The sequence below is a fragment of the Squalius cephalus genome (genome assembly GCF_949319135.1).
Source record: "Squalius cephalus genome assembly, chromosome: 19".
Classification (NCBI taxonomy): domain Eukaryota; kingdom Metazoa; phylum Chordata; class Actinopteri; order Cypriniformes; family Leuciscidae; genus Squalius; species Squalius cephalus.
Window position 1 is genome coordinate 18,821,198 of NC_137140.1, and position 26,207 is coordinate 18,847,404.

The 26,207-nt window shown below is 38.6% G+C and overlaps 1 protein-coding gene across 2 annotated transcripts in view; it reads left to right on the forward strand.

The window, feature by feature from the left end:
• The window catches only part of trrap (transformation/transcription domain-associated protein), an 85,711-nt gene that overhangs the window by 710 nt on the left and 58,794 nt on the right, over positions 1-26,207 (forward strand). For both annotated transcript variants that reach the window (XM_079852076.1, XM_079852077.1), the window contains exons 2-31: positions 1,526-1,706; positions 1,800-1,849; positions 1,934-2,044; positions 2,142-2,246; positions 3,358-3,441; positions 3,543-3,599; positions 3,687-3,812; positions 5,191-5,268; positions 5,868-5,956; positions 6,075-6,171; positions 6,277-6,415; positions 6,787-6,865; positions 9,489-9,723; positions 9,869-10,199; positions 10,401-10,498; positions 10,698-10,892; positions 10,993-11,184; positions 12,220-12,385; positions 12,689-12,945; positions 13,028-13,228; positions 15,365-15,516; positions 17,027-17,226; positions 18,575-18,792; positions 18,877-19,074; positions 19,161-19,421; positions 20,196-20,357; positions 20,447-20,543; positions 21,489-21,610; positions 22,010-22,180; positions 23,164-23,232. In XM_079852076.1, the coding sequence (XP_079708202.1) occupies positions 1,607-1,706; positions 1,800-1,849; positions 1,934-2,044; positions 2,142-2,246; positions 3,358-3,441; positions 3,543-3,599; positions 3,687-3,812; positions 5,191-5,268; positions 5,868-5,956; positions 6,075-6,171; positions 6,277-6,415; positions 6,787-6,865; positions 9,489-9,723; positions 9,869-10,199; positions 10,401-10,498; positions 10,698-10,892; positions 10,993-11,184; positions 12,220-12,385; positions 12,689-12,945; positions 13,028-13,228; positions 15,365-15,516; positions 17,027-17,226; positions 18,575-18,792; positions 18,877-19,074; positions 19,161-19,421; positions 20,196-20,357; positions 20,447-20,543; positions 21,489-21,610; positions 22,010-22,180; positions 23,164-23,232 (4,440 nt within the window). In that variant the 5' untranslated portion in view covers positions 1,526-1,606. The remainder of the gene's footprint in view (positions 1-1,525; positions 1,707-1,799; positions 1,850-1,933; positions 2,045-2,141; positions 2,247-3,357; positions 3,442-3,542; positions 3,600-3,686; positions 3,813-5,190; positions 5,269-5,867; positions 5,957-6,074; positions 6,172-6,276; positions 6,416-6,786; positions 6,866-9,488; positions 9,724-9,868; positions 10,200-10,400; positions 10,499-10,697; positions 10,893-10,992; positions 11,185-12,219; positions 12,386-12,688; positions 12,946-13,027; positions 13,229-15,364; positions 15,517-17,026; positions 17,227-18,574; positions 18,793-18,876; positions 19,075-19,160; positions 19,422-20,195; positions 20,358-20,446; positions 20,544-21,488; positions 21,611-22,009; positions 22,181-23,163; positions 23,233-26,207) is intronic.

Consider the following 26,207-nt stretch of genomic DNA (forward strand, 5'->3'; position numbering starts at 1 on the left):
CAGCTACATTATTTTCATGTACAGACCCAAAAAAATTACCATTAAAATGTGTAAAAGAAATGTACAAATATTTCTATTATGTTAAATTATTATTTTTTTCTACACTATTGTACTGTACTGGTAGATGTGTTTATTTATTTAAATAAAATGTATATTACTTCATTTTAAAATCACTATGTAAGATTTTTGGATTTAAAATATCCAAAAACCACTAGAACAATGTTATATTTTGTTGGCTTGTGTAACATTATCCCAAATGTTTCAAACAACGTTTAAATCCAGAGAAATGAGCTATTTTATCCAGTGTAACAGCCTGTGTCATAACGTTGCTTTTCAATGAAATCATATCTGCGCTACCCTTTCCTTCAGTAGAAACCATGGAAACACCAAATCTTTCATATATTATGTGTTTTATTAGACAGGTGAGCTCTTTGGATACGTTTATCGACAGAAAACTGATCATTGTTATGGTCTTATTGTTTGAATCTCTAATTTTCTTGATTTACTGTGAGTAACAGGTTTGTACCATGCTTCAGAGGCAACACTATTTTGTCAAGTGGATAACAAAGCATAATCAGAAAGATCTAGCCTATGTTTTAAAATGTATTGCATGCCATTTAGCAATACGTTGACTCATCCAGCTTTTATTTATTTGATATTCTAATATTGATCTAGCTCACTGCAATGTGCAACACATAGAGTAACGTTATAACATAACTTTCAACACACTGAAATGCATTTTTACTATGATTGTTTTGACCAAGTCAAACTGCGCTGCATTACCCCACAATTTCTATACGTCAGATAAAGTGACCTGTATGAGTAGTGATTCAGCACTTGCAGCTGTTTTATTAGATTGAAATGTGAATTTAAGTGATCACACATAACTAACAAAGTTCAGGGAAGAGGGAAGCAGACGTTAAACGTAACTTAAACATAGACAACAAAGCGAAATGAGTGTCGGTGGCTGACTGCGGGATAAACGTAATATGTCCTGCACTGCTTCATACCACAGGAACGTTAATAAAACCTGAATACATTAGCTCAGACATGAACATGATTCCCGTCATCAGATTGCTTTCCATCAACTCCCACGATTCCACGCTTATTCACGGCGTCATCAAGATACACCTTAGTAATTGTTATAAGCGACATCTAGCGGTGAAACTTACATAATGTGCCTTTAATATGTTTCTTATTTATTTGAATCAAGTTTATTTACTTATTTATTTTATCATTTTATTATTATTTTAATAACTTTTTTACAGTCCCCCTAGTCCCCGAACCCCATTTTGCTGTAGAAAAGGTGTTTACTTACAAAGTACCATACTGTTTTCTGTGTGTAGATACTATATGCTTTTTTGACATGTAGTATCATGTAAATACCATGGTACGTGAATTTGGTAATTCTTCAATACCACTGCATTTGTAGAATACTGATTTTGTGCTTAAGTATCATTACTGTTCTTGATTGTGCAAGGCTGTATAGTAAAATTGACCGTTCCTCTTGTTTACTCACCTGAAGATTACATGAACTTCTACTGAGACGAGCGCAGACACTAGTCTGCCCCTTTACAGCGCAATCCTGTCTATCCCGGCCGCCACCATGTCTTTCGTCCCCACCCCTAGCCCCACCGTGGTGGATCAGACCACCCTCATGAAGAAATACCTGCAGTTTGTGGCGGCACTCACTGACAACAACACGCGTGAGTCTGTTTCCTTCTGTTTCAGTTGTTACTATGTTAGATGAAAGCGCTGTGACTGCTTACTGGTGTGTTTTTCCTTCATTTAAACATCAGCGGATGAAACCAAACTGAAGATGATGCAGGAAGTCAGTGAGAATTTCGAGGTAAACTCTTCTATTTTGCTTCTGAAAAGCTTGAAATGAAAGTTGCTTTCACGTTGTAATTGATGTTAGTCTCTTCTTTCTCAGAATGTCACATCCTCACCACAGTATTCTACTTTCTTGGAGCATATCATCCCTCGTTTCCTAACATTTCTGCAGGATGGAGAAGTGCAATTCCTTCAGGAGAAACCAACACAGGTGTGCTTTTTGATAAAAATCATATTGCTCTAGTCATCATGAATGCCTCGTTCCTGGCATTGAAATAAACTTGGGGTGTCTTTGAATTTTATTACAGCAATTAAGGAAACTCGTCCTGGAGATCATCCACCGAATCCCAACTAATGAACATCTGCGGCCCCATGCCAAAAACATCCTCTCTGTCATGTTCCGCTTCCTTGAGGTCAGTCTTTACCTGAATGTCACACTTCAACTGATATAAGGAGATTCTATAAAATAGCTGTAGAATTCTCATTTTACAGAGCATTTTATTGGACAAAAGTTTGTAAATGCCACTACCTGCAAGAGGGACATCATTTTTGTTCTGTTTTTACATAAACATGATCAGCAGAGACACAATGATGAGAGCGATGTGCTTTAGTCTGGGGAATGGTACTGTGTGTGTGAGTGAGTGTGTGTGTGTTTGTGTCTGTGTGTGAACTGTAAAGTACCAATAAGCCTGGGCGCTGAAAGTAAAACTGATAAGATCTGAGTGTCCAAATGCTGATCTGTGTGGATTTTGAATTAGAATACACTTAAAGAATACAGTTCAGTTTGAGGTCCGTCATTTTTTTTTTAAGGGAAATTAATACGTTTATTCAACAAGGATGCACTAAATTGATAAAGTGTCAATACAGACTTACATTGTTGTTCCAAATAAATGCTGTTCTTTTGAATATTGAAAGAGTGTATCTTGATTTCCACAAAATTATTAAGCAGCACAACTGTTTTCAATGTTGATACTAATGAAAAATGCTTCTTGAGCAGCAAATCAGCATATTAAAATGATTTCTGAAGGATCATGTGACACTGAAGACTGGAGTAATGATGCTGAAAATTCAGCTTTGTCATCACAGGAATAAATTACATTTTGAAATGCATGAAAATAGAATATAGTTCCTTATAATGTAATGATATTTTACAATATTCATGTTTTACTGTATAGTTGATTAAATAAATGCTGAGCCTAAGGGACTCCTTTCAAAAACATAAAAAATTACTGACCCAAACTTTTGAACGGTATTTTAGATGGTATGAAAGCTTTTATACATGCACTAAAAGCCACAAAACTCTATATTTGATTTTCTTAACTCATTAAAGGGTAATTAAAGAGAATTCAAAGTGGATTATTTCACTTAATTCATTTAGCAGGCACTTTTGTCTAAAGTTACATAGAAATGAATCAGTGGTTATAGTAAACAATTCATTTTACATTTGTTTACAATGCATCATATTGTGGGTATTTTTTAAATATTGGCTCTGACTGGTTCTTGCCTCTGTGTTTCATCATTTAGATTGAAAGTGAAGAGAATGTGCTCATTTGTTTACGCATCATCATTGAACTGCATAAACAGTTTCGCCCGCCGATCTCTCAAGAGGTGAGATGCAGCCTTCTGGCACTCTGATGTTGACTAGCATTTGCATTTCTTGTGTTTCAATAAATGTTATTAAATAAACATCTCTCTGCCCACTCTTACAGATTCATCATTTTTTGGACTTTGTGAAGCAAATTTACAAAGAACTGCCAAAAGTTGTGGTAAGCTGTTACAAGAATTGGATTTGTAGTACCGTATTTGCTTGTGTGAAAGTATCCGTTTTCTAAACCTGTGTCTCTGTCTGTCAGACAAGGTATTTTGAGAATCCTCAGGTTATAGCAGAAAACACTGTGCCTTCTCCAGAAATGGTGGGCATGATTACCTCAGTATTGGTGAAGACCGCACCGGAGCGTGAGGACAGCGAGACCCGGACGGTCAGTACAAATGCTCTCTAACTGTACACAATCCTCATCATCTCAATAGTTTTGACAAATGTGATCAGCAGAGACACAATGATGTGAGCGATATGCTTTAGTCCAGAGAATGGTACTGTGTGTAAGAGTGTTTGTGTGTGTGAGTGAGTGTGAGAAATGTAAAGTACCAATAAGCCTGGGCGCTGAAAGTAAAACTGATAAGATCTGAGTGTCCAAATGCTGATCTGTGTGGATTTTGACTTGATCGCTAATTCTGGGTTAAATGGATCAAGTGTGTCAGTTAAAATAGTAATAATTCTCACACCGATCTGTTTGAAATACATTGGAATACATCACATCTGGTCAGCGTGCTGCATATGTAGTAGGTCAAATGCATCCAAAGCTCAAATCGGATCTGAAAATTCTGGTCGGCACCCCACACAGTCCCTGTGGACTCTCCATAGCAAATGAATGACTTCTGGTTAGGGATGCACAATATATCGGCCGATACATGTTCATTTTTAATGTTAGCGCTATCAGCCCGATAAGAAAATTTAGCCAATATATTTAAGCCGATAATTAATGGATTATTTCCATTTCCATTGAGACACTTCAGCTCGCCATGATGGTTTTGAATTGCTTGAAATATGATTGGAATCACTTCAAAAAAGGAAAACACAGTTAAGTGTCATATAGGCTGTCATATCGACTACATAAAATTATAATGAGAACATTATAATTGTGTGCTTGAGACATGGCTTTTAATGGTGAGACTTTTGTTCTTGTAATCAGGCTCTCAAAAAATTTGGATTTAGATTTATCGGTCAATATACTGGTTATCGGCTTTCAAATATAAAGAATTATAGGTTATCGGTATAGGCCAAAAAATTCATATCGGTGCATCCCTACTTCCGGTCTATCGGCTGTCGTTTGCGGCTTTAGAGTTAGATACTACAAATACAATGTTGTCACATGCGTTTGTGACCACCACAATATGTGCATTCAGTCACAAAATGTTTTGAACCCTGATTGCACATGTATTTTTAGCCAAGTCTGTCAACATTTGCAAAGTGTTTACATTCCTGGAGTTCCTAATCATAGACTGATTCTAATGCGAATGATAGTTTATGTAGACACTAGAGGGCACCAAATTCCTGCTTATGAACTTTGTGCAAAGAGGAGCTAAAATGCAGTTGCAGTTCAGCTCTTCTGAAACAAACATTTTCTGCAAAGCCGCTTTGAAACAGTATGTATTGTGAAAAGTGCTATACAAATAAGTTGAATTGAATTGACTTTTACAATCAACAAAGACAACTCCATATAGGTGTTCCATAAAGTTTTATCGTAACACATTGTGTAGTCTCTCACTGGCCTCATCTGTCTTCTCTGTGTCCTCCAGCATACCATAATCCCCCGGGGATCGCTGTCACTCAAAGTGTTGGCAGAGCTTCCCATCATCGTAGTCCTCATGTATCAGGTGAGAGCCCATAAAAAACACTCATTCAATATTGACTTTATGCCAGCCCTCTTCAATTAGATATTTGGCTCCTTTATAAAAGGTGTCGTCAATCATCTGAAACGCATACTTGCTAGCTAAATCCATTGTTTACTCAAACCTGGCACGCTTATCAAAAGGGTGGTTGTGATTAGATTTTTTTTTTGTGTGTGCTTTTTTTGTCTTTTGTCAATATGAGCTTTAATTGCAAAGAAAATCAATTTTGATATTTTGAGTCAATCAAAACACGACTTTTGGTTTACCTTCTCTGCACGTTATCATTTTACATTTGACCAGCAGGTGTAGTCCTATTTTCTGCCTAAATACTAGAACCCACAAACATCGCAGATCCTGGTTCAGAGCTTATTGTTTGTCGTTGTGTCTTAAAATCCTCAGGCAGCTCTAAGTCTCTAAAGGATTTTGCATTTGAGTCAGACTCTTCGGTTTTAAATGCATGAATCTTATAAATGGTGTAAATTGCACTGCAACAGTGTGTACGTTTCAAGTAGAGGTCTGCTTTCTGTCTGTGTCCCACTGTACTTTGATACGTTAATTGCTTTTCTGTATGATGTTTCTCCTAGCTGTACAAACTGAACATTCACAACGTGGTGTCAGAGTTCGTGCCTCTTATCATGAACACCATCATGCTGCAGGTGTCTCCGCAGGCTCGGTCAGTGACCTCTCTCGTTTCGTTGAGTGTGTGGCGTTACATCACCGTTAATGCACTGAAATGGATTCAATTTAACACGGTGACATTTAAAGCATTTTCTGGTTTCTCTCCGTGACAGGCAACACAAGCTGTTCAACAAGGAGCTTTATGCGGATTTTATCGCCGCTCAGATCAAGACCTTGTCGTTCCTTGCTTACATTATCCGGATCTACCAGGTAGCGTGGCTCCGGAAAACATAGCTTGACCACCTGTTAATTAAACTTTTCCAAACTTGTTGTAATACTCAAACAGTGACTAATGTGGACATGTGTGTGTATCAGGACTTGGTTGGGAAGTATTCCCAGCAGATGGTGAAGGGGATGTTACAGCTGCTGACTAACTGCCCCCCTGAGACGGCTCACCTGCGGAAAGAGCTGCTGATCGCTGCCAAGCACATCCTCACCACAGATCTACGCAGCCGTGAGTCATCCACCGCTAAACACTTCGCAGGTTGTTGGCAGATATTCCCAAATAAGATATGCAAAGCGTTCGCTATTGTAGGAGAGCTCGCATCTGGTGTTAATTACGCCACTGAGCTTCATGGGGTACCGCTGTGATATGTTACTGCTGCTTTCCTTTTGAGCTTCACCCCTCAATCAATAGCGTTTGTGAGAGGAATCTGATACACTCTTCTAAATCATTAATCCTGTAGAGAAGGTTAAATGAATCGATAAGAAACTCTCACTGTTGAGACCCGACATTGATGTATCTCAGGGTTCATGGGCCCTTGAGCCGTTTTGGTTGGGTTTAGAGACTGCAATGGCATCTGATAAAAGCTGTTTGTGTTGCAGAATTCATTCCATGCATGGACAAGCTTTTCGATGAGTCGATACTCATTGGCTCAGGATACACTGCGAGAGAGACGCTAAGGTAAGAACGCAGATTAACCACCTCCAAATTTATATGGTATTGTCCATAAATGTCCAATATAAGCAATCTGTGCAATATGCAGGGCACACATTTAACTTCCAAAGCATAGTTAGGTGCCTGCGTAGGCAGTTTCAAGGAATTGTAGATGCCCTCATGATGCAAAAGCTCTTTTCTAAAGCCAAATGCTGTGCTCTGCAGAGAAGACAATCTCAGAATGCATTGCGACAAGCAAGGGGAAAAAATGAATCAAGAGTGTCAGCAAAGGAATATTGGTAACACTTTACAATAAGGTCTCATTTGTTAACATTGGTTAATGTATTAACTAACATGAAAAAACTATAAGCTACACATTTGTTACAGGATTTATTCATCTTTGTTAATGGTAATTAATAAATATATAGTCGTTTATTGTTTGTTCGTGTTAGTTCACAGTGCATTAATGTTAACAAATACAGCTATTGATTTGAATAATGTATTGGTAAATGTTGAAATAATCATTAACTAAATCATTAATTAATAAATTCTGTAGAAGTATTGTTCATTCTTAGTTCATGTTAACTAAAGTAGTTATCTAATAAAACCTTATTGTAAAGTGTTAACTGGAATATCTTTTTTTAATTTATTAACTTTTAAACCACTTACAAACAGCCTGGCACTTACAAGAATAGGAGGAGAAATACATGAAGGAAAAAAATATAAATAAAATGATAAATAAAAGACAATGCTCTCTCTATGTGTATATATGTGTATGTACACACCATACCTCAAAATATTGTAATCTTATTATGGGGTCCATACATTTTGAAAAGTTTATTAATAAATTAACATATCGCTTTGTCATATATTTGAAGACATATATATATTAACAGAAGCATTCAATTAATTTATTACTGAAACTGTATTAATACAAATATTAGAGAAAATTATTGGCTGATACAGATAAGCTGATAATTTTTTTCATGTGATGGATGATAATTGATAAATGGATATTAAACTCTTTAATGAATAAATAAAAAATGAAACATTAAAAACTTAATTTTTAAAGTGATTTTAGGCATCACAACATTATAATGTACAGTGTGAAAAGTGAAATAATTTTTAACTATTATTACAAATTTGTGTTTTTAAAGATTAACTTTTAAGTTTTAGATGTGGCAAAGATATCTCATAAAAAAGATTGTTTAATTAAAAAAATGACCAATATTTGTAAATGCTATGCATTTTACTTACTAGAGTATCACATTGCTAGCTTAAAAACATGCCGACACCAAACTCCAGTGAAATTAGTTGTAAGTTCTGAAAAACACTATTTAGATGACACATGTTCATACTTTTTGATTGCCTACTTGGAGAATTGCATCACTTATGAGGTTTTATTTGGGTTGTGTTGCTCTCTTAGAAGGTGGCCGCAAGGTAGCTGATTTTGGAACGTTTTGGAATGAGCTGTAAGGGTTCTTTTTATTGTAATTTCTTCAGTGTGGCTTGAGGCCACAATCCCCAAGTTTCTTGGTGGAAAACATTAAGTTAGATTTCATCAAGTGCAACGGATCAGAATTGATATTTAATGGTGCTTGACTGAGCTGAGATGCCCCACTGGGCAGAGGAGATACAGGTGCCCATCTTCATGTGCCAGGCTGTCCTGGCATTGCCCACTCTCTGTCTCCCTGCCCCAGATGTCGTATGCCTGCCAACACCGCCTCTCTCTCATCCACGGCTTCCATCAGCCTTCAGCAGGCAAATTTGGCAGGACTCACAATCTGTCAAAGCCATTAGTGTCGTTTATTCTAAACTTTGAAATCTCCCAAGTATCGATCAAAGATATTATTATCAGCCGGGGTCGAGAGCTATTTGCTCTTTGAGGGTTGATTTTGATCAATTTTAGGCTGGAGGTTCTACATCACAAGAGTAGGGATGTCTGTAATGAGTCAGTAGTACTTTAAAATTACGCCACCGTTCAAAGGTTTGGGGTTAGTACAAGTTTTTTTTAAGAACTAATACTTTTATTCAAGTAAAATTGAGCAAGGGCTCATTAAATTGATCAAACCGACAGTAAAGACTTTTATAACGTTACAAAAGATTCATATTTCAAATAAATGCTGTTCTTTTGACCTTTCTTTTCATCAAAAGAAAAAAAATTATCATGGTTTCCACAAAAATATTAAGCAGTTTCATATTAAACTGTTTTAACTATAATGATAATGAGAAATGTTTCTCGAGCCAAATCACCATATTGGAATGATTTGTGAAGGTGACACTGAAAACTGGAGTAATGGCTTCAGCTTTGCCATCACAAGAATAAATTACATTTTAAAATATACTAAAATAGAAAACAGTTCTTTTGAATTGTAATACTATTTCACAGTATAATTGTATTTTTGATCAAATAAATGCAGCTTTGAGCTTTTGAATGGTAGTGTATGTTTTTGAATAATAAAAAGCAGTTAAACATGGCTGTTTTAGCAAGGTATTCTGTAAACAGACAAAGTTGAGGCCATCAATGAACATCAACATAGTATTAAAATTGCTTTCAAAATTGAGAATCGTGAAATTGGTATAAACCGAACAGAAATCCTCTAGAAAGCATGAATGCTGTTGTCTAACAGCGAGTCTGTTGATGTTTCAGGCCCTTGGCATACAGCACACTAGCAGACCTAGTACACCATGTAAGACAGAACCTCCCGTTGACGGACCTCTCCCTGGCGGTGCAACTGTTTGCTAAGAACATTGACGACGAGTCCCTTCCCAGCAGTATCCAGACCATGTCCTGTAAGCTGTTGCTAAACCTTGTAGACTGCATCCGATCCAAGAGCGAACAGGAGAATGGCAATGGCAGAGACATTCTCATGAGAATGCTGGAGGTGAGAGAGACCACATTAGCCAATGTAAACCATGTTGTGATCGTGATTACAATGGGCTACAAAATGCCACTGTCTGGCCGTATGCAAATGCATTTGTAAAGCACAAAATCATTGATCTGAAATTGCAACATTTTTATATCCTCAGGTTTTTGTGTTGAAGTTCCACACCATTGCACGGTACCAACTGGTATCCATCTTTAAGAAGTGTAAGCCCCAATCAGAAATGGGTGTGGTAGACTCTGCCGCATTACAAGGAGTCCCAGCAACTCCTACTGTAGCTACGCCCGCCTTACCTCCATCTGCGCCCCCAACACCCGTCACCCCTGCACCACCTCCGTCCACGTCTTTTGATAGACCCGGCGAGAAGGAGGACAAACAGACCTTCCAGGTGTCCGACTGTCGCAGTCTGGTGAAGACCCTTGTATGTGGAGTGAAAACAATCACATGGGGCATCACTTCTTGTAAAGCTCCTGGAGGTGAGATGGATGGACATTCTTGGCTTTAAATATAAGTCATTAAATATTAGCTCTGTTTAACATTTTCTTTTTGTCTGGACTATATTGATCTTTTTAATGTCTTTGTGGGGCATCTCAAAGTCATTGACGGGTTAGTTTTGCTCAGTATTTCCATTTAAATAATTAATTTTGGTATTAAATGTTGGTATTGTTGTATTTCAGAGGCTCAGTTCATTCCCAATAAGCAACTCCAGCCCAAAGAGACACAGATCTACATCAAGCTGGTCAAATATGCCATGCAGGCCTTGGACATCTACCAGGTACGACCGTCCACTGATTAGTGCAGATTACCACAGCAAAATCCTCAAACAGTCTCCTAAACTTTATGATATAACAATAGAGGTGTGTCCAGTTATGTTGCCGAATCTCAGAGCGTAATACAGTCGGTTTACTCAAATTCACATGATCTTGAGAGCTGAAGTTTACAGCTTATCACAGAGCCAACCCACTTTTGGCTAGGTACAGATTGCCGGCAATGGACAGACGTACATCCGTGTGGCTAACTGTCAGACGGTGCGGATGAAGGAAGAGAAGGAGGTTTTGGAGCACTTTGCTGGAGTTTTCACCATGATGAATCCTCTCACTTTCAAAGAGATCTTCCAGACCACCGTTCCATACATGGTGGAACGCATATCCAAGAACTATGCCCTACAGGTACTGGTGCTTTTTCGTTCACTGCAGAATTGAGTTGGCTTTTTCTTTCTGCAAAATGTATTGACCATTGATATGACTTGGCTGTCCAATCCTTCAACAGATTGTGGCAAATTCCTTCCTGGCCAACCTAACCACCTCTGCACTGTTTGCCACCATCCTCGTGGAGTATCTGTTGGAGCGTCTTCCTGAGATGGGCTCTAACGTGGAGTTATCAAACCTCTATCTCAAACTCTTCAAACTGGTCTTCGGCTCAGTGTCTCTCTTCGCTGCTGAAAATGAGCAAATGCTCAAGGTGAGCGTTGTGTCTTATGCACATGAAAGTTTTTAAGTAAATTGTTGCCTCTTTTGTCTTTTAGTTGGCTACGGTGCTTATTTAGATTATAGAGTAGGTAATTCACAATTTTTTCAGAGCGATTGGATAGAGGGATCGCTCACACCCTCAAAGCTCTGATGACACTGTGCTGTCTAACGCCTCAGCGCCAGTAACCGCGCTGCATTAATTTTAATGCGTTCTGTCAGCTCCTCTGATGAGAAATGACACTTGTGCCTCAGATTGACAGGAAAGACCAAAGTGAAGGTCACTGTGAAATAGTGGAAAGGAAGAAGCTTCTGTATCTCACTTCCCATCAATCCTGTTGTCCGCTGAAATTATCATCTTATTTTCAGTGTCACTGTTTTGAAATGGTCTATTTTTTAAGTTGGTTGCAGTTTACTTTTCACAATTCTTTCACACACACACTTGTTTTACTGTATTACTACAAGTATAGCTGTTCAAAAGTTTGGGGTTAGTACGATTTTTCTGAAGGATGCATTAAATTAATCAAAAATGACAGTTAAGATATTTATGATGTTACAAAATATTTTCATTTAAAATAAATGCTATAATAAGAAATGTTTTTGAGAACTAAATGAGAATAATGAAATGATTTCTGAAGGATCATATAAAACTGGAGTAATGGCTGCAAAAATTATAGCTTTGCCATCACAGGAATAGATAGAAAATTTAAATATGAAAAAAAGTTACTTTAAGTTCTATTGATATAATTTTATTATATTTTTGATCAAATAAATGAAGCCTTATGAGCATGAGAATTTCAACAACATTTAAATGTTTTACCAACCCTAAACTTTTGAATGGTAATGTAAGTGGGTGTCAAATGCATATATATAGTAATAGATATAATTATCACCAAATCATCAAATATATGCCAATCAATCAGCCTGACAAATTTATCAGAAAAGCATATTTATTCACTCTTACATACAGTGACGATGACATATAGAAGTTTTGTTTACTTAGGATGTATTGAATCTATTTCTTTCACAGCCTCACCTTCATAAAATAGTGAACAGTTCCATGGAGTTGGCTCAATCTGCCAAGGAGCCCTATAACTACTTCCTGTTGCTGAGAGCCCTGTTCCGCTCAATAGGAGGGGGCAGCCATGATCTCTTGTACCAGGAGTTTCTGCCTTTGCTGCCTAATTTGCTGCAAGGTGAGTGAGATCACTAACCGTAGGGTTTTTCAGAACAATAGTCCTCAACTGTTGGTTTACAACCTTTCTGAAAAGGTCACAGACAGTAGGTAAAAAAAACCTGCTTAATGCAAAAACAAAATACAGCTAACCTTGTAAGTAAATATGAGTATCATCTCTTCACATATCTTCTGCTGTTGATGTCAAACCAAAAAACAGTTTAGAACCACTGAGATGTGTTTTTACCATGACAGAACACTCAATAAAACACTAAAACAACTATGTTACTGCCTTGTGTATTGATTCTTTGTGGCTTCTCTTTAGGTTTGAACATGTTGCAGAGTGGCCTCCATAAGCAGCACATGAAGGATCTGTTTGTTGAACTGTGCCTCACTGTCCCAGTGCGGCTGAGCTCTCTTCTACCCTACCTGCCCATGCTCATGGACCCACTGGTGTCTGCCCTCAACGGTTCCCAGACTCTGGTCAGCCAAGGCCTGCGCACACTGGAGCTCTGCGTAGACAACCTGCAGCCTGACTTCCTCTATGACCACATCCAGCCAGTCCGAGCCGAACTTATGCAGGTAAAGCCTTTGAGCCGTCACCTTTGACCTGACAGAGTCCTGAGGGATGATTCAAATGTTTTCTTAATGCCTTTATGAACAGGCATTGTGGCGAACGCTCCGTAACCCCGCAGAGACCATCTCCCATGTTGCTTACCGGGTGCTGGGAAAGTTTGGAGGAAGTAACCGAAAAATGCTGAAGGAGTCACAGAAGCTGCAGTATGTGGTGACGGAGGTTCAAGGCCCCAGCATCAAGGCAGAGTTCACCGACTGCAAAGCCTCCATTCAACTGCCTATGGAGAAGGTGATGCTTTTATATATTTATATATTGATATATCATGTCAGTTTTCCCCCAGTATAGTGCAGCCCTAGTACTTTGTCATATACTCATCTTTTCACACACTTGTGAAGCTTGTCAGCAGGGGATCCAAATTGGTTTCATTTTAATGGAAAAGAATGGCCAGCACATTCTTCAACATTATGTCCTATGGCCTTGAAGTGATATTTTCATTTAAGGTTTAATTATTCCTTGAATCCGAAATTTATAAATATATTCATATTAAATAGCCTTTTCAATGCTGAAGAGATTTGAATTTGAGGTTGATTTGAGATGAATCCACTTGTGTTGGTTGTTATTAAGAACTCTCACAGAACCATAAGAGGCTATGTCATGTTTTTGAAAACAACGAACCACCGCGGCATACCTAAACACCAATTTTGGTTTCTGGCTTGGTTCTCTATAAACCGTAACAAATTCACTTCCTTTTATGTGTCAGTTTGCCCTCAATATGTGTGTGAGAGGGATGGGGGTGGTTCAGGGGTTGGAAGAGGGATTCTCGTCATGTAATGAATCCTTGTCAAAGTGTAGTGTGTGCAGAAAGACATCGTCTTCCCCAGGTAATTAAATAGATCATCAGGCTGTAAGCTGTGCTCATCTCTTCCCTCCTGCCCACCCCCCTCTAATCAATCTCTCCCTGCTGTGCAGACGGGATTATTTACTCCAGCTAAATGGCCTTTCCTGCTGCTCGTCGCTGCTTGGGAAAACGCAAACTGTCATTTCTGTAATTGTGTTCACTCCACAAAGATGGATGCTACCGCTGTTGTGCCGTTGCTGATAATTTCATTTGCATGCGTCCTGTGGTTGCCGCAGGCGGCAGCTGCTGTTTGCAGCCGCCTTCAGCCCAGCGACGTGTTTGGATCGAGACAGACAACAACTCATTCTGTCCCCCATAGGACCGGCCTTCACTCTCGAAGCATCCTCGCTTGTTTCAATATGTGTGGGAATCAGTTCACAAGCGCAGTTTGATTTGGACACCAGCCAAGCTGAGCCATCTTCCCATTTAATATGAAGCCGTACTTCGTTCCTCCTATCCAGGAACCCAGACGTTTGTAAATGAGAGCTAATGCTGCGTAGTTCAAGGAAGTTCTCTGCGTATCTTCTCTTAGTCAGAGACAGATTGTCTCCCATCAGCGCTGATGGTCTCTCTGCATGACTGCTTGAGTAATCCTGCCCATATTTATCTGATTTCCAAGCATCATGGTATTAAACTAAATTTAAACATTCGACATGGTGTCAGAGTTCATTACAAGGGGTTCCTAGGCTCATTTTCTTGATGCCACTGAAGAGGAGCAATGATTTAATGTGTGTGTGGGGGGGGGGGGGAACTCCCAGAGTTTTAAAGAAAAACTAATGCTTTTATATATAACACACACACATTTTTAGGGGCCAGGCCTCCACTGTAGAGGCCATGAGCTTTTGAAAAATGACATGGTTTGTGTAGAGGGACCTTCTGGGAATAAAACATGTGTACAAGGTTATGTGACATTTATAATAATGTCTCAACAAGCCAGAACAGCTCAGGGCCCTCAGGAATTGTAAAACAGTGCTATACTGAGAAGTGTGGCCCTCTTTTCCTCAACTCTTGTGCCATTTATTTTACCTTTTCCCAGAGCACATCAGTATTAAGAGCTGGTTTTGGGGATTCTGTCTTGAAATGACTTGCATGGCTGTCAGTGGTCACACTGTCTTGAGCGATAATTCGTTCAGACAACCCTTTCTGTGGCAAGCTGCCTTCTCTATTTGAATCTTATTAATTAGCTCATCTTCTCCCTCGACATGTCTTACCACTTTAGCTTGTCTCTTTATAATTTAAGGGTTTAAGAGGCATCTAATCACTGCAGAATGTTTTAATGTTTGATGGGTCTTTAAGTGTCATCATAGAAAATTTCACTCAGGCGAGGAAGATTAGTGTCTTATATGTGCAATGAAACTTGAATAAAAATGTCAAGTGCGCAATCATATGTCATTTTGTGATGAGATTTTTATCACTTTAACTAGATTTTTGTGTTTATAATGGGCTGTATTAAGCTGTTTAATGCAATTTTTTGATGCGTACGTTTGGTCCACTAAGGCTTAATGCTGTTCTCCTGATGTATTTAGGCTATAGAGACTGCACTGGATTGCCTAAAGAGTGCCAATACTGAGCCGTATTACAGACGACAGGCCTGGGAGGTGATCAAATGCTTCCTGGTGGCCATGACCAGCCTGGAGGACAACAAACATGCCCTTTACCAGCTCCTTGCCCATCCCAAGTAAGACAACCACTCAATGTATCATGCACTGGCACCCTTGTGAATAGCTTAATATGAAATCATTATTTTCTATTAAAAATCTTGGATTGGTTACGGTTATATCTTCATCTGTAAATGTTAGAACGTATATATATATATATATATATATATATATATATATATATATATATATATATATATTAAAGAGTCCCTGTATTCAATAATTATGTCCCTTAAAAGTCATCTTTGAACACCAAAATTACATATTTAAATGTTTTTTCCTTGAAAAAAAATTCTTCATGCCTTAAAATAGCTTGATTGTAACTCTACACCCTTGTCTCATTTAGTATACGCAGTTCTATGAATATGCAAATTAACCCTGCCTCCACCCACTCGCACCAGCTCAGAGATCCACTCGTTGACGATCACACATTGACGTGATTGGTTACAAGGTAGTTTGTGACGTCAGAGTCAGAAACGTCTTTGGTTCATTGCAGTTTTAAGGAAAATAAAAATACTCAGCAATTGTTTTGACTTATGCAAAACACCACTATGCCTTATAAACAACATTAAAAGCTTGATTTTCACCACAGGGGGGACTTTTTCTTTTTTTATTATTAAATTAGAAAGTAAAATTAGGCTTTTTAAAAATCCAAATTAATCAGAATATCATTATCAAAATAACTATTAATTGCAGCCCTATTCTTGTGCACTCTGAGGCTGAAACGTGCCTCTGCATTTTTTGCTGTTTTTGCTATGTTTGCAGCTCCTCTGGGCCTCATCCAGCCTGGCCGCCACTGTCTACAGTGTTCAAAGGGCTAATTACTCAGAGCCGTTTCTACTGGCTGGGCAAGAGGGTCACATAACATTGTCATTGATCTCTACGCTGAGGCTAATTGACTGTACTTTATCTGTTTACCCCAAAAGCCAGTCATACGGGCCTCTTTCTGAAGTAACCGAGTGTCAGTTAAATGGGAAGAGAGCTGCTGTCAGATGTCTTGATTCATGACATCTTCTCTCCCTCTTTCAGTGTGGCACACTGTGCTGGTCATCATGAAAAGGGCCTTTTTCAGAAGGCGGAATGCCCTCTTAATATCTCAAATGCCAGGCCGGATAATTGAGTCCCATTCAAGTGGCAGCGTTATGAATTTGAATTGATCTGACCGCTCTCTTCGGCTCAGTCCTTTCCCTAAGCCAAGCCTTTTAAATAGCGATAATGAAATGGAGCGATCCATCACCACTGCTACCGGCTTTGGCATTATAGAATGCAAGCTTGAGGAAGGATAAAACACTCACTCCATCACTGTGCTGCTATCAGCTGGGGTAAATAACCAAACATGAGACAAAATGTCAGCCAGACACAAAGCCAGACTCCCATGGGGCTCAGCTGTCTAAACACAAAAAGCCTTTTATACTCTGTAATCAAATCAAATTGCCTGATTGGGTTATTCAACCTCAGGCTCTTGTAATGGAGCGAGTTCATGGATGCAATGCGAATTATGAGCTAAATCCCTTTGCTGGTTTTCAACAGCTTCACAGAGAAGTGGATCCCTAACGTGATCATCTCCCACCGGTACAAAGCCCAGGACACCCCAGCGCGCAGGACGTTCGAGCAGGCCCTAACGGGGGCGTTCATGTCCGCCGTCATCAAGGATCTCAGGCCCAGCGCTCTGCCTTTCGTTGCCAGCTTGATCCGCCATTACACCATGGTGGCAGTGGCTCAGCAGTGTGGTGAGGAATCTTTTTGCCTATGTGCTAATTTCATCCATATTGAAATTCAATCTTAACATGACTTGAGATGGAAATACATGGACTCTGGGGCATCTGGATTATTTAAAACTGTAATTAGTATTCCTTTTAGACCACAAACTTGTCTTAAATATCTACCTGTTACAGTATGTGGTCCTTATTCCACTAAATGTAATCAGGACTGTAAGACTGGAAGCTTACTCTGCTATTTTGAACCAATAATCGGAACAAAAGGCAGTTGAAGGATGGCGTGCATAATCTAGTTATTTATCTGACTCCAATATAAATAATCTGACTCAATTAAAGTTGTTGTTATTCTTTAACCTCTTATTCTTTAAAGGGGACCTATTATGCCCCTTCGTCTCTGATGTCCCCAGAGTGTGTATGTGAAGTTTTAGCTCAAAATACCCAACAGATCATTTTTTACAGCATGTTTAAATTGTCACATTTGTGGTGCTCAGAAAAACGCGCTGTTTTAGTGTGTGCCCTTTAAATGCAAATAAGCTGCTGCTGCACGGCACAGGGGGCGGAGCTTCATGAGCACGTCAGGGCGGAATGATGATAATATCAGAAACTCTCTCAGTAACGGTGTTCATTTCGACCCGGAGTTGGACAATAATGCCTACAGAGTCAGAGTGCTGTATGGAGATGGAGCAGGTATAGTTTAGTTTAATTACGGTTATAACGTATTTGTCATCTGCTTGTATGTATCCACTATTAATAGCCTACAAGTCTGCTGTTTCGGACCAGGTCCGAATGATGATCAAAAATATACTGATGAGTTTAATAAAGTTTATTGTACATCACACAAAAGATGAAGCGTCAGTTTTACTCCAGAAAATCACCGTAAGAGCTGAGTCAACACAGTATAAGAAGTGCGTAAGTACATAAACGAATTTCGGTACAGTTGAAGGGAGCATTTTCTTTGAAAACAAAATAATTCCACCTCGTCTTCAGCGGCTGCCTCAGATTTCGGGAGTAAATAGAAAGAAAGCTATGTGGTTTAATACATCCAGCCACACAACACCTACAACGCATGGGAGACATTCTCGTCAGTGCAGCGCGGATGTTTACAACTCTTACTGCCTATGGTACAACTCGCTGTGAACTCGATCAGGGCGGGTCTATGTTAAAACGGCAGTGTCTGTCAACACTCGTGGGCGGGGCCTGTGGCTTTAGTGACGTCACTAAAGCCGCATTCTGAAAACAGGTCGTTGGGAGACACTGCTGATGATTTATGGGGATTAATAAAAAAGGAGTGAGTGGATTTTTATCACTATTGGGTGGTTGTGTACACACACATTACATAACATTACGTTTTCTGCCCTAGGTCCTTTCTTGCTGCCATGCTACCAGTCAGGAAGCCAGCCCAGCACAGCCATGTTCCACAGTGAAGAGAACGGCTCCAAAGGCATGGACCCTCTCGTGCTGATCGACGCCATCGCCATCTGCATGGCCTATGAGGAGAAAGAGCTGTGCAAGATTGGGGAAGTGGCACTTGCTGTCATCTTTGATGTTGCCAGCATTATTCTGGGCTCCAAAGAAAGGGTGAGGTTTCCCACTAACCCTTTATAGAAAATATTTTCCACTTGAAGGATTTTCTGTTGAAACTCGATCTGGTTCTTTTTTCAGGCGTGCCAGCTTCCATTGTTCTCCTACATAGTGGAGCGACTGTGCGCATGCTGCTATGAGCAGGCCTGGTATGCTAAGCTAGGTGGAGTGGTGTCCATTAAGTTCCTGATGGAGAGGCTTCCTCTGATCTGGGTGTTGCAGAACCAGCTCACTTTCCTCAAAGCTCTGCTTTTTGTCATGATGGACCTCACAGGAGAGGTAACAAACACTTTCTAATGTCATTGGAAATCATTTATCTTTTGGTTACCTGCATGAACTTCTGTATCCCATAATGTCTCTCTCAGGTGTCTAACGGTGCAGTTGCCATGGCAAAGACCACGCTGGAGCAGCTGTTGATACGCTGTGCCACTCCTCTAAAGGATGAGGAGAAGACTGAGGAGCTTCTTTCTGCCCAGGACAAATCCTTCCACCTGGTGACCCATGACCTGGTACGAGAAGTGACCTCCCCTAATTCCACTGTCCGCAAGCAGGCCATGCACTCCCTGCAGGTGCTGGCTCAAGTCACAGGAAAGAGCGTCACCATCATCATGGAGCCTCATAAAGAAGTGAGTATAATACACTCAATACGATTATAACAGAAACTGCTTTGCCTGCTCAGTCAGATTTTTACTTGCCTTGCCAACGTTTTCACTGGCCCCAACATTAAAAACGGTACATTATATTATTAAAGAAAATGTGTTAGAAAAAAAGAATTTACTCATGAGGTTTTCTCTAAAATAGAAATTATTTGCAAATTAAATTAACTACAATTATTCAAAACAAATAATAATTATACAAATTTTCTCTGCTAAAATAGAAACCATGTGTAATTCAAATTAAATATAATTTTTCATTTTACATTTTTATATTTAAAAATATCAATCAACAACAATTACCCTCGCACACCAACAGGTGATAGATATGTGCGTAGGAGAAAAGACCAAAAAAGTCAAAAAGGGTTGACATATAACAATATAAATTATTAGGTTTTGTAACATTAGATGTGAAATATACTACTAAAATTTAACTCTAATTCACGAATTTAACTCTAATTTTTTAGATTTGTTAGACTGCTAAATAGTTATATTGATGAGGTACAATTCATGGCCACAATTTTCAATATTTCACAGAAAAGCAAATGTTTATTTTACAAGACAACACATGTTTGTTCTAAAGGTTTAGATAACTCTAGACTGTCCAAGTGACCGTTCCATCAACTCTTTTAACACAGGGCCAAGGCTATCACACAATTCTTATTGTAACTCCTGCAAGGAAGGAACATTAGGTCAACTTCCTTCCTCTATATAGGGAAAGTTTAAAACTCTCCTTATTTCCTCCAGGTGCTGCAGGATATGGTTCCTCCAAAGAAACACCTGCTGCGGCATCAGCCCGCTAACGCTCAGATCGGCCTGATGGAGGGCAACACCTTCTGCACCACCCTACAGCCCCGCCTCTTCACCATGGACCTCAATGTGGTGGAGCACAAAGTCTTCTACACAGAGGTCGGTCTGAAACTCTCTGCACTAAAGTAGGAAATATGAATACATCAAGGTGTTTATGCTCTGTGAACTTCCTTTCTGATTTGACACAGTTGCTGAACCTGTGTGAAGCCGAAGATGCTGCCCTAATGAAGCTGCCCTGTTATAAAAGCCTTTCTTCACTGGTACCGCTACGCATTGCCGCTCTTAGTACGTGCTACTTTTTAATTCGTATATACAAGGAACTTTATAAGCTCTGTTCCAAAACATGGTAGGCTGCCTTGCTGTTTTATGCCTACATAGACTGCTGCCTTTTATGGCAGAATCGTAACTGAAGTGGAACCTTAGAACCTTTTACCTTACATTGATTTGAACGTTTTACAGAGGCAGCAACTCTCTATGTCATACAAATAAAACTCCTCGCACAAAGCGAAGCGCATAGGAGGCTTGGCTCTCAGCTGATTTGAAAAGTTTGTTGTTAGCATGTTGCTAAAGTAAAGTAGTCCATGTTTAATTAGATTTACCTTGTTTTATTGATACTTTGTGTACTTGCAGTACCATTCAAAGTTTGGGGTCAGTAAGATATTTTTTTATGTTTTTGAAAGGAGTCTCTTATACCCAGCAAAATATACAGTAAAAACAGAAATATTATTACAATATTAAAATAAATATTTTAAGATATTTTTTAAATGTAATTTATTCCTCTTATGGCTAAACTGAATTTTCAGCAGCCATTACTCCTGTCTTTAGTGCCACATTATCCTTCAGAAATCATTCTAATATTCCAAATTGATGCTCAAAAAAAAAAAAAATCTTATTTTTAATGTTCAAAACAGTTGTGCTGCTTAACTTTTTTTGTAGAAACTGTGGGATGTTTTGTTTAGGATTCTTTGATGAATAGAAAGTTCAATAGAACATTATTATTTGAAATATTTTTTTGTTGGAACATTATAAATGTCCTTACTGTCACTTTTGATGAATTTAATGCATCCTTGTTGAATAATAGTATTAATTTGTTTCATTTGTAGTATTCAAATGTTTGGTGTGTGCCACGTAACTGAAAGAAAATAATAAATGTGTGCTGGATTTTAGGGCTTGTAATCTTGTCAGTCTTTAGGATTTTGCTGTTTAACCCTTCCTCGTGTGTTTGTCCAGACGCTCTGGCGGCCTGTAACTACCTTCCCCAGTCCCGAGAGAAGATCATAGCTGCCCTCTTCAAGGCCCTCAACTCCACTAACAGTGAGCTCCAGGAGGCCGGAGAGGCCTGCATGAGAAAGGTCAGTCCTCTCCCTCCACCAGCCTCATTTCCTTTCTCCAATCTCTCCGTCTCTTCCGCACTCTCTTCCTCTGTCCTGCTGCCTCTAATGAGTCCTGCCTGAAAAGATCAATACAGGATGGAGTGAAACAGGCTAAGAGGAAAATGAATTTGGCCGTGATGCATCGTCTCATTGCGAAAGGCTGGCGTGGCCTTTCTTTTGCGCTGGTCTAGAGTTTTTCTGCTTCTGTGAGTTGATAGGACAGTAGTGAAAAACAGGGTTTTAAGATGCTATTATCATGTAGTCTCCCCTGTAGGGCATGTAAAAGCAGCTGTCTCTATTAAGCAACCAATGGCTGTTTAATGGCCATATATATGTGTTGAAGTCTTAGTGTGTATTCATGTTCTTATGATTTCTCAGTTCTTAGAGGGGGCTACTATCGAGGTGGATCAGATCCATACGCATATGCGTCCCCTGCTGATGATGCTCGGAGACTATCGCAGTCTGACCCTCAATGTGGTCAACAGACTGACGTCTGTCACACGACTCTTCCCCAACTCCTTCAACGACAAATTCTGTGACCAGATGATGGTAAGTCAATACTGTAAATTTACCAGTTTGGGTTAAATACATTTTAATAAATGTATTTTAACCAGAATGTCCCCTTAATAAAGGTATTGATGACTATTGGTTAGGGCTGGGTGAAAAAATATTGTTTTCTTGATTTTAATTGAATATAATTTTTAAGAACCGATATCGATTTTTAAATCCCAAGAATCAATCTTTCAGTCTATGCAGTTTTCAGTTGATGAATGAAAAAACTTTGTAGCGCCTCCCATCCAATAAATCACAATAAGCTTTGATCTTTGTAATTTCTGAGATGAAACAAAGTAGCAGCTTTCAAATTCTGTTAATTTTATAACAAAATTAAAACAATAAATACCATCTTGTCACTCTTCAATGTGGCATGTGGAGCACACGTGAATTGATAATCTCTTCCGCTTTACTAGTAGTTACAACACAAAATAAACATGAATGAACATCGGAAGGTAACTGTGGAAGACGTCAATAAAACGGCTTGTAAACAATGTCACGTAATGTTACATGTATCCCAGAAAAGGCATTCAGTGTCAAAGCACTTGTTAGTCAGCTAGACAAATAAACTCTATAGAGGAGCATTTTACTAAACACGTGCAATATATTGCATATTCATAGTATTTTTACGTAACCTATTCTTCAATATTTAATGTGTTTAAATCCCGAAATGGAATCGAAACGGAAAATTTTCGTCAATGCCCAGCCCTTTTGATGCAGATTAGATGAATGCTTAATCACTTTTAACACTTAGTTGGATGAGTGGACAGACCCTAAACTAATTTTAACCATTATGGGTATGATTACATGATTACATTGTTTATATATAAAACAAATTTGTCATAGATTTTCATAGATATTTTTAAACTCCATTTTTCAAAGGGATCAAGAGTGCAGCAGATAATGGTAGAATACACTACATTATTCAAAGAATTTAAACGTTCAAGAGAACAGACTCAATGTTTTTCCTGCTCTTGCAGCAACATCTGCGTAAATGGATGGAGGTGGTGGTGATCACGCATAAAGGAGGCCAGCGTAGTGACGGCAGTGTGAGTATAAGCTTGTTTTGATACCTCTGTTGCATATGCTGGGGTTTGTTGGTCTTTGCTGCCAACAAAGGCCAGTATTTTGCTTTTACTTGAATTATTTGTCAAACGTCACAAGGGTGCCAGCCTTGTAATGTATCTGTTAGCGGAAGGGATTTGTGGATATGGAGAGCTGAGATGAGCGCTCTGGACTGGACTCCCCCCTCCAGCCCAGATCCCCCCTCTCAGACTCTGTGAGTGGCCATATTACAATCAATGATTAATTAGGCGCCATCCTCCCCCGCCTAAGTAACGAGCCTCAGAGTTCTGGATCCTCGTTATCTTGTTGGACAGATAACCTTGTAGAGTAAGAAAAGGTGAGGGGGAAAAAGCCTAGCTGTTTCCACGTTTCAAAACGAGCTGCCATTCTTTCGGTCTCGTTCACGCCCTGCCTTTCTCTAAAATGTATTATAATTACATGCAAATTGGCCCTCTGTTCCTGCAGTTCTTAATATTCTTACAACAATGACAGAATGACCAGCCATACATGACAATGAGGTGGGGTCAGCCAGGTTCGGGGGTGGGGGGGCATTCAGAAAACTAGTTCCAGAAGATTAGTTTAGTCATACAGAGAAAAAAGAAGGTCGATTCAGGGAGAGCGTACAGATTTAGGCTACATAAGAGCGCATACTCAGATTAGCCCATGCCGGGGTGCTACTTCTGTAAAGGGACTGTTCCTCATTGCTTGTTTTTCAATGTTTCCTCGATGTAAAAATATCTTGACAGTGTCCCAAAAATAACGCGAAGATGCACTCAGGGATTATGAAGACTGTGCATTGTTTGTCTGTTCCATTCTTTACGAAAGGAAATTTTTATTCATATTTATCTCAAAAAATGTGTGAAGTTCATATTTTACCCTTACGGAAAAAATGAAGATTTTGGCATTATGACAGTTATACTCATTTTATAGAGATTTTTACAGTTATACTCTGAATTATTATTGCTGTAATGCGAAGAAGAAGAAAAACTAGGTTTTTAAATGCATTTATACATCATTGCAGCATTTGTTGTAATGTCTTTAAAAGTTGTAGTTTATTTTTAAGACATTACAACTAAGCTTGCTGTGATAGTCGGTGTTGCGTGGTATTCAGCCGCACACTGATTTTATCACTTGCCCACCGCTGTACCGCCCCCCCCACCGTCGTTTTGGTTTTTTTTTATAGTAATACAAAATTTATTTCATTTATCAGCATGGTGTATGCCGTGCTTATTCGTTTTGTTAATAAAGCTATCTTATTCATTTTGTTAATAAAAGTTCTGTTTATTATAAGTTGTAATTGTACTGATTTGTTGTTGTGCACGGCCATTCATAAGCGATGTAAAAGTGAGGTGGAAAAGAGGGAAGAACTCCAACCCATCCGCATATACTTTCATACATACACTAATACAAAAAAACGATAACGCGCAGTCTTTGTGCCCACAAAAAAAGAACGTATAACAGAATGGAGAAATCCAAGATTAAGGATGTCTTTTGTAAATGTATCTAATTTAGGGGTGGGCGATATGATGAGGGCGACATGTAATTTTATTTCATGATAACGTTATATTTCACAATATAGTTATTTTTGCTTTAAAGTTTTTGTTATATACATTTTTGATACCATTGATATTTCATAAAACCCATCACCAATTTCAATATCACAAAAAACTAATAGTAGCCTAATGAATAGAAGTAAAAAAAAAAAAAAAAGCTCACTGAAGACAGGTAAACCATGATAAAATAGGATCAAACAAATTTATTTACAAGCAATAGGACAAAAACTACAATAGAACAAAGACACATGAAATATACTTAACTGAAAAACTTCAAGAACTAGAAATAAAAAAATAAAAATAAAACAGATACAACTGAAATAGACCTACCTGAAAAACTTCAAGTACTAGATAGGCCTATAAATAGGTTACTACAGAAATTGTATATAGTAATCAAATATCCAAAAAACTCTGCTGCCTTCACTGAGTAAATTAAATATACATTTATTATTTTTAAAGTTATGAAAGCAGTTTAGTCAGGTGCAATGAGATTGTTTGATTAACATTAATGGCACAGATCGCAGCAGAGATATTAGGCTGCTGTCACTTTAAGATCTAATATACTGATACACATGCACTTTCTTTCTCAACTTTTTATGTTCACTTAGACATAAACGACTGTTTACGAGGATACTCGCAAAGATGGGCATTTTGACATTAAGTTTGTGTATTTGACTATTCAAGCCCAATAAGGTGCCAAAAAGAACTGTTCAGCACTCACAAGCTGTATGAGCAGCTGCTTTATTATGCCGAACTGAGTCCTCTTTCACTGCTTATTCTGATTTGATCATTTTAAAATCACTTGTTTTTAAACCGCAAGGCTTAAAAACGCATTGAAATGACACGTTTTCGGCACATGACGGCACAGCACGGCAACGTCACGTGAGCGTAACCATGATAGAGACAATAGTCCAAAATCTCAACCGGTTGTTGTTCGTGTCTACCGGTATATTGCCCACTCCTAATCGAATTAATTGAATATTAAACATGAATTCAATAATCATATCTGTATAACCTCTCTTCATGAGCTGAAAAAGTGAAGCACATTTAGTGGATTGAGTGCACAGTGGCATAGACGTGAGCGTTTCAGGAAAGCGTCATGTGATTTCTGTGCTGCAATGGAGCAGCTCTAAATGTGTGCCATTAAATAAAAGATAAAATACGAGAGAATGGTAAAATGAACAGTGAAATTAACAGAAGCCTGTACATTTTAATAGGCATAATTACAAATGCAATGAATGTACAGGTATCGGCATCTGAAAGGACCAAATATGAAAGTACCAGTGTCATATTCTTTTGTCATATTCAGTGGCAAATTTTTTTTTTTTATCGTAAAGTCCTTAGTGTTAATACACTAAAAAATGTGCTTAATTGTCCTGAAAATAATATCAATACAAAAAATTATA